Below are 7,906 nucleotides of genomic sequence, written 5' to 3'. Positions count from 1 at the left end.
CGATGGATGGATGTGTCTCACGGTATAGAACAAGATTGCCACAATAAACTCCTAACAAATCACTTCATTATACATAGACTCATATTCACCACCGATGGATGGATGTCTTACGATACATAGGCTCTTATTCACCACTGAGGGATGGACGTGTCCCACGGTGTAAGTTCCTATTCACCACTGATGGTAGGAAGTCTAGGCCTTTTGGAATGGATGTCTCTCATGGCACCCCAGGACGTCGGCTTCCAGGAATGAATATTATGTATTCAACCACCTTCAGAAAAATTTAATCGTGTTAGTCAGAAAAAAATGAAGATTTGGCTTCGCGAAACGAGGATTCGCTAAGTATGCGAACATAAATGTGCAAGGAAGAGAGTGATTTTACTTAGCGAAACAATGATTTCGCGACGTCTGCGAGGAGGAATGTGACGCTCTGACTTCGCGAAACGATGATTTCGCGGAGTCTGCGAGGAGAAATGTGACGCTCTAACTTCGCGAAACGATGATTTTGCGGAGTCTGCGAGAGAAATTTATCGAATTACCTCGCCAACTTCGCGTAATCATCATCTCGCGAAGTGAAATCGATAAATTTCTCCCCCACAGACCTCGCGAAAACCATATATGCTAAGTGGATTTATGGGAAAAACGCAGAAAAAACAGTATATACTTATATTTTTCGACGAAACCAATATGATAAACTGGAGAAAACGATGAAAATAACGTAGAATTACCATTTTTTCGATGGTTAGAAGAAGAAAGAAACCAAGAAACGAGCAGGAAATGGAAGATGAAGAACCATGACTTCGTTTTCTAGGATTAGGAAGTTGCAGAATCAAGAGATGAAGAGAGGAAGAAGATAATACATTGTGATTTGGAGAAATTGTGCATATTTCGTGCAATTTAAAGGAAGATAGGAAGATCAAAAGTCTTGAAATCATTAATGGAGGAGCTGTGAACCGTTTCGCGCAATTAAAGAGAAGATGGGAGGGACCGTTCGCGTTTGAGGAAGTGGGAAGGTTAGGGGTATTATGAGAAAGTCACACAAAATCAGTCTAGATATATAATAGATTGAGTAAATGAGTTAAATATAATGGGCCTCCCATTTAACATAGTTTTGTAATTTTCCCTTATTATCATTCTTTAATCGTTGACCGCTAACATATGTCCTAAGACTAGGTAATGGTATATTCGATTAGCCTAAGATTGTTAGCTTTGTATATATTGGAGTGAATTAAGGAAGGAATTTACCTTCCTAGAGTTGATGATATATTATTTGTCTCTAGTAGAGTAGGTCGATGTGCATAGGCAGCTTCCCTTCATCTTCATCTATATGAGTGGGGCATGTCCGTTTAGAGAGGTGGAAGATGAATTGCTATCACTAAATTTGGTTCCCCATTCATAATATTATATTATGGGTCCTCCTTTTCACTAACATTTGACCTCATCTCTATCTTTCTTAAATTATTTTCATTCATCAATATTATGCTTTCTTTCTTCTTCTAAAGGATACAAAATAATTGTTCACTAAATCAACTTTTTATAATAATTTTATATTTATTATTTTTATAACATCTTCCATAATACAAAAAAGGAAAGTGTAATGCTGGTTGGTTCTTCTTTCTTTTTTCTCATTCTAAATTATACAATACAAATATTTAGTTAGAATTATAAAAAAATTATTGCTAATTATTTCAAAAGAATAAACATTTATCATATATTAATAACAATAATCAATAAATAGTAAATAATAAATTTAAACAATTGAAATAGTAACAACTCATCCCATGCAAAATCATTTTTCTTCAACAGTGAAAGTTTATTAAATTATTAAAATTTCATGATTCATGTAAGTTAAATTAAAATAATTAAATGTTTTGAATATGGAAACATACAAATTTCATAACTATATGGGCTATAATTTTTTCCTTTTTCTTTTTTATTTGTTACTTGAAAAATGAAAATAAGACCAAAGTATTATTTTTCTTACCACTTATTAAAAACAATAATAGTATTTTACATCAAGATTTATGATTTGATAATATTTATTTTTCTGCTCTTATGTGCATCAAACTCATGGATTTGGATGGTGTGCAGGTGGGGTCAAATGTGTTGTTATTGGTAAAACATATTTATCAAGCATACTTTCGTTCAATTATAGACGATTATAAAAGTCTTATTTCTAGTATCAATGTTGTTTATATCAAATTTATATGTCATTCTGCAAATATGATGACTCATGCTTTAGCTAGATTTTCTCATTTCTTATCAGAACTTATACAATGTGGTATTGTCCCTCCAGATTTTATTTTAAATTCCTTGTATGTTGATTCCGTTCAATGAAACTTATTTTTTTTTTAAAAACATTTATCTCCTACTTTATTAAAATCAATGAAATGTAAACTAATTTGAATAAGATTGTAGTGATAAATATTAACTACGAAATTGAACTTTTAATTATACACAGTGGAATAGAAAATGGAAAAACATATATATTCGTGAATAAGTTATTACACATTTGGATTTTATTTTATAAATTACTACATATTTTCTTACAAAAAAAAAAAAATACTACATATTTAAATTTAACTTATCACATGTTTTGTAATTTTTTGTTTTTACGACGTATAAAGAAAATTTCAGTTTTTTTTCTATCATCCATTTGGCCCCTTAACTTTATAGCCAAAATCAGTTATCACCTCATACTCCTAGAATCGCCAAATAGATCCTTATTCTAGTTGTAGATGGTTGATCAATTGTCTTAGCTCCTCTGTTCTATTTTCTTCTCCATAAGCTTCAGCAACTTGTAATCCTGCCAACGGGAAATAAGATAGAATAGAACAGTTAAAAGAAAGGATTGATTAATCATCTAGAAGTAGTATAGATACTCATTTTGGTGATTTAAGGAGTATGAGAGACTAATTGAATTTAATTACATAGTTTAGGATGCCAAGTGAGCTTTATGCTCCTAGTTTTTTTTTTGGTAGGAAAGGGAAAGAAAACAACAAAAAAACCAACACCTAACTCGGGATTAGCCTAGGAAAGCTAACCCCCACCCGATCATCCGACAGAAACGAACAAAGAAAGTTCGGAGGAGAAGAGAATGTTGAAATTCCCGGCATCCTTTCATGGCCTTCCGCAGCAAGGCGATCAACCACCTTATTCTGCTCCCTGTACACATGACAAAAGGAGATGGAATCGAAAGAAGAACACAGTCTTATGATCTCTTTAACAAGGTTTCGGCTACTCAAACACAAAGCCTTGTTATTAGCAATCATATTAACTGCTTCAAGGTTGTCAGAATCCACGAGTTTTTAGTCCCATGTCAATGGCCAAACCTCAAATAATAGTTTATTATTTAAAAAAAAGATTCCTTCAAATTTTGGTAGTAATAGGTAAAAAATTGAAAGTTAAATAAGAGTTGCAACAGAAAAAAAGAGTCGGTCCATAAATAAGTAATAGCATGAAGCAAATGATAATAATATGAATATGATACACAAAACAAAACAAAGATAGCTTAGCAGATCAAATGTGAACACCAACACGCCCGCCATCTCCTCTTGCTTCTTCTTCTTCTTCTTCTTCTTCTTCTTGTAATTCATTCACCAGCCGACATGTCACCGACCTCTTCTCTCTTCGTCCTCTCTTTTCTATTCCTCTTCTCTGCTATCAAATCTGATGACCTTCAAATTCTCCTTAACCTCAAAACTCAACTTCATAATTCAAATACTAATGTTTTCGATTCCTGGTTGCCTTCTAATTCCGTTTGTCATTTCACCGGAATCACTTGCAATTCAGCCAATTCAGTTAAAGAAATCGAACTTTCAAACCGCAACTTGACGGGAGTTATTCCTCTTGATTCCATATGCAACCTTCAATTCTTAGACAAGCTATCACTTGGCTTCAATTCTCTCTCTGGTAGAATCATGCTTGACTTGAATGCTTGCATCAAATTGCAATATCTTGACCTTGGAAACAATCTTTTCACCGGTCAATTTCCCCAATTTTCTGCTTTGACTCAATTACAGCATCTTTATTTGAATCAGAGTGGATTCTCTGGTGTTTTTCCATGGAAATCCCTCGAAAATCTCACCAATCTTGTTACGCTCAGTTTAGGGGATAATCCATTCGATCCAATTCCTTTTCCACCGCAGATTCTCAAGCTAGTAAAACTAAATTGGCTCTACTTAGCGAATTGCAGCCTTGAGGGCACAATTCCGGAAGATATCGGCAATCTCTCCGAGCTAATAAACTTCGAACTTTCGGACAATAACATATCCGGCGAGATTCCTTCACAGATAGGAATGCTCGCTAACCTGTGGCAGCTGGAGCTCTACAATAACAACTTGACCGGAAAATTACCAATCGGAATTGGAAATCTGACGAAACTTGAGAAATTCGATGCTTCACTAAACCATTTACAAGGGACTTTATCTGAGTTAAGATCCTTGTCGAATCTTGTAACCCTGCAGCTCTATTACAACGAGTTCTCCGGTGAAATTCCGGTGGAGTTTGGCCAGTTCAAGAAGCTCGTCAATCTTTCTCTGTACGGGAACAAGCTAACCGGTCCTGTACCTCCACAGCTCGGCTATTGGACTAACTTTGATTTTATTGATGTCTCGGAGAATCACTTGACTGGCTCAATTCCGCCTAACATGTGTAAGCAGGGGACGATGAAGGCCCTTCTCATGCTACAAAACAATCTGACCGGCGAAATTCCGGCTAGTTATGCAAATTGCACTACTTTAAAGAGATTTAGAGTCGGTAAAAATTTGCTTTCCGGAAGAGTTCCTGCTGGAATTTGGGGATTGCCGAACGTTGACATAATCGACATCGAATGGAATCAGCTTGAAGGCGAAATAACTGGTGAAATCGGCAAAGCCAAAGCTCTTAAGCAGCTGTTCGTCGGTCACAATCGCTTGTCTGGCGAATTGGCTGAAGAGATTTCACATGCTACATCGTTGTATTCAATTCAGTTAAATGACAATCAGTTTTCTGGTAAGATACCGGAGTCAATTGGAGAACTTAAGCAGCTGAATAATCTTTATTTGCAGAACAACATGTTTTCTGGTTCATTACCAGATTCATTGGGCTCTTGTTCTTCTCTCACCGATTTAAACATAGCTCATAATTTGCTTTCCGGTGAAATCCCTTCATCTTTAGGATCTCTTCCGACTTTAAATGCTCTGAATATATCAGAGAATCAACTTTCGGGTCAAATACCAGACAGCTTGTCATCTTTGAAACTCAGCCTTCTTGATCTAACTCACAACAAGTTAACCGGTTATATTCCTCAATCTCTCTCAATTGAAGCATATAACGGAAGCTTTGATGGAAATCTCGGACTGTGCAGTCAGACGGTGAGCAATTTCCGGCGATGCAAGGCGGAATCAAGAATGTCCAAAGATGTCCGAACACTTGTAGCCTGCTTCTCCGTGGGCGCAGCAATCATGATTATGTCCCTTGTGTACTTGTTTTACTTAAAGAAGAAAGAAAAGGATATTCATGAGCATTCTTTGAAGGAAGAATCTTGGGATGTGAAATCTTTCCACGTCTTAACATTTAGTGAAGATGAGATTCTTGATGCAATTAAAGAAGAGAATGTGATAGGAAAAGGAGGATCTGGAAACGTGTACAAAGTGCTACTTGCCAACGGTAAAGAACTTGCAGTCAAACATATTTGGAACACAAATTCCGGTGAGCGGAAAAAGAGCTGGAGCACAACACCGATGCTTGGGAAACGAGGCGAAAAATCAAAAGAATTCGATGCAGAGGTGGAGACTTTGAGCTCAATAAGACATGTGAATGTGGTGAAGCTTTATTGCAGCATTACGAGTGAGGACTCAAGCCTGTTGGTGTATGAGTACATGATGAATGGGAGCTTATGGGACCGGCTTCATGCCTCACCGTCACAGAAGATGGAACTTGATTGGGAAACAAGGTACGAAATCGCTGTAGGAGCAGCTAAAGGGTTGGAGTATTTGCATCATGGTTGCGACAGACCCATAATTCACAGAGATGTCAAGTCCAGCAACATACTTTTGGATGAGTTTTTGAAGCCTAGAATTGCTGATTTTGGTCTGGCTAAGATTGTTCAAGCCAATGCTAGCAGCAAGGATAGTAGTAATCATGTGATTGCTGGTACCCATGGTTATATAGCTCCTGGTAAGTAATCAAAATCTAAATGCTGCTGATTTCGTCATATCATATCATATCATGTTTTGAAATTGTTATGTCTAATTAAGATATTGATGTATGCAGAATACGGGTACACAAACAAAGTGAATGAGAAGAGCGATGTGTATAGCTTCGGAGTGGTGTTAATGGAGCTAGTTAGCGGGAAAAGGCCGATGGAAGCGGAATTTGGAGAGAATAAAGACATAGTGGACTGGGTGGGTAGCAACTTGAAGTGTAAAGAGAAAGTATTTAGTATAATGGATTCAAGAATCCCAAAAGTTTTCAAGGAAGATGTAGTCAAGGTATTGAGAATTGCAATAATGTGTACTGCCAGATTTCCATCACAAAGACCAACAATGAGAAGTGTAGTCCAAATGCTAGAAGATGCAAAGCCATGTAAATTGATGAGCATTGTGATTTGCAAGGAAGGGGCAGTCAATCAGAAAGAGATGATCAAATGTAAAATATAGAGCCAAGATAGCTTGTAACATATTATCCAACTATGTAATTTTTATGTCTTAATCTACTAATGCAGAGAGCTTGAGCTTGACCTCTCCCTCTCTCTCTTTTTTTTTTGTTAGTTCTATGGAGGTGGATGTACTCAAAATGTAATAAAACTGTTGCACTTTTTGTTATTACATATATACATAGTGTAATCTACAAGCGGCTGGTGTGTTATTGCACTCTCAGGAACTGCCCCTGAAATAAATGGTTTTCACCTCCTTTCACTGCCTTCATTTTATATGAGAGTCCAACATAGTTGTTAAATCGAGATACGACTCGTGACTCGAAATCTCATTTTATGAATCGAGACTCGTGAATCGTATCGAATCGTAAGATACGGATCAATTTTAAAATATTATAAAAAAAATAAAATATTAACCATATTTAACTTTAAATATAAGTCTAAAAATGAAATATTAATATCCAAATAGAAATATTGATCAAGTTAAATACTTAAATTAAAATTAAAATTAAAATTTAATGCAATCCTAATAAAAGTTGAAGAGTCCTAATTATTTGAAGAGTCATCTTTCAATTGAAGAGTCCTAATTATTTGAAGAGTCTCTTCACTTATTCCTTTTATTTGATTTTTTTTATGTTTAACAATTAAAACATAAACATGTATTGTACGTTTTTCTCATTTGTTGTATTGTTTGTAACAATAACAAATGAATTCATATAGATAGACATTAATGGATTACAATTTACAAAGGGTGTTGTTAAACCCAGCCCCATTTTCCCACTCCTAGCCTCGTGAAAGGACGAAAATGCCCTTTCATGGGTTTTGGGAGGGGAAAAAGCTATTTTTTTTTCTCTCCCGACACGCGGGCGTGTGACTATCACGCCTCACCGTGTGGTCGGGCGTGATAGCCCCACGCCTCACCGTGTGGTCGGGCATGTAGCGATCACGCCCGACCACACGGTGAGGCGTGGGGCTATCACGCCCGACCACACGGTGAGGCGTGATAGTCACACGCCCGCGTGTCGGGAGAGCAAAAAAAATAGCTAGTCCGCTATTGAATTAAATCTGTAAATACCTGTTACGTAAAAAAAATAGTCCGTTGTTGAATTAAACCCGTAAAAAAATTAGTCCGCTAGTCCATATCTAGACGACGAGCAGGTGACGGGACGGATTTCCCCCTGATAGTAGGCCGCTCCGTCTACAAAATTACACTAAATTAATCTAAAAATTTAACATATAAATTATAATCGAATTAATATCAAAATTTCA

General features: G+C 36.4%; 1 protein-coding gene across 1 annotated transcript; it reads left to right on the top strand.

The window, feature by feature from the left end:
• The first annotated feature begins 3,468 nt into the window (after positions 1 to 3,468).
• Positions 3,469 to 6,809, top strand: LOC136234927 (receptor-like protein kinase 7). The gene is made up of 2 exons (XM_066024418.1): positions 3,469 to 6,159; positions 6,256 to 6,809. The coding sequence occupies exons 1-2, from the start codon at positions 3,609 to 3,611 to the stop codon at positions 6,639 to 6,641; spliced, it is 2,937 nt and encodes a 978-aa protein (XP_065880490.1). The 5' UTR covers positions 3,469 to 3,608; the 3' UTR covers positions 6,642 to 6,809.
• Positions 6,810 to 7,906: the final 1,097 nt, after the last annotated feature.

Source organism: Euphorbia lathyris, chromosome 7, assembly GCF_963576675.1.
Source record: "Euphorbia lathyris chromosome 7, ddEupLath1.1, whole genome shotgun sequence".
Classification (NCBI taxonomy): domain Eukaryota; kingdom Viridiplantae; phylum Streptophyta; class Magnoliopsida; order Malpighiales; family Euphorbiaceae; genus Euphorbia; species Euphorbia lathyris.
Note: the sequence above shows the minus strand (reverse complement) of the source record. Positions and strands in the feature narration are given on the sequence as shown.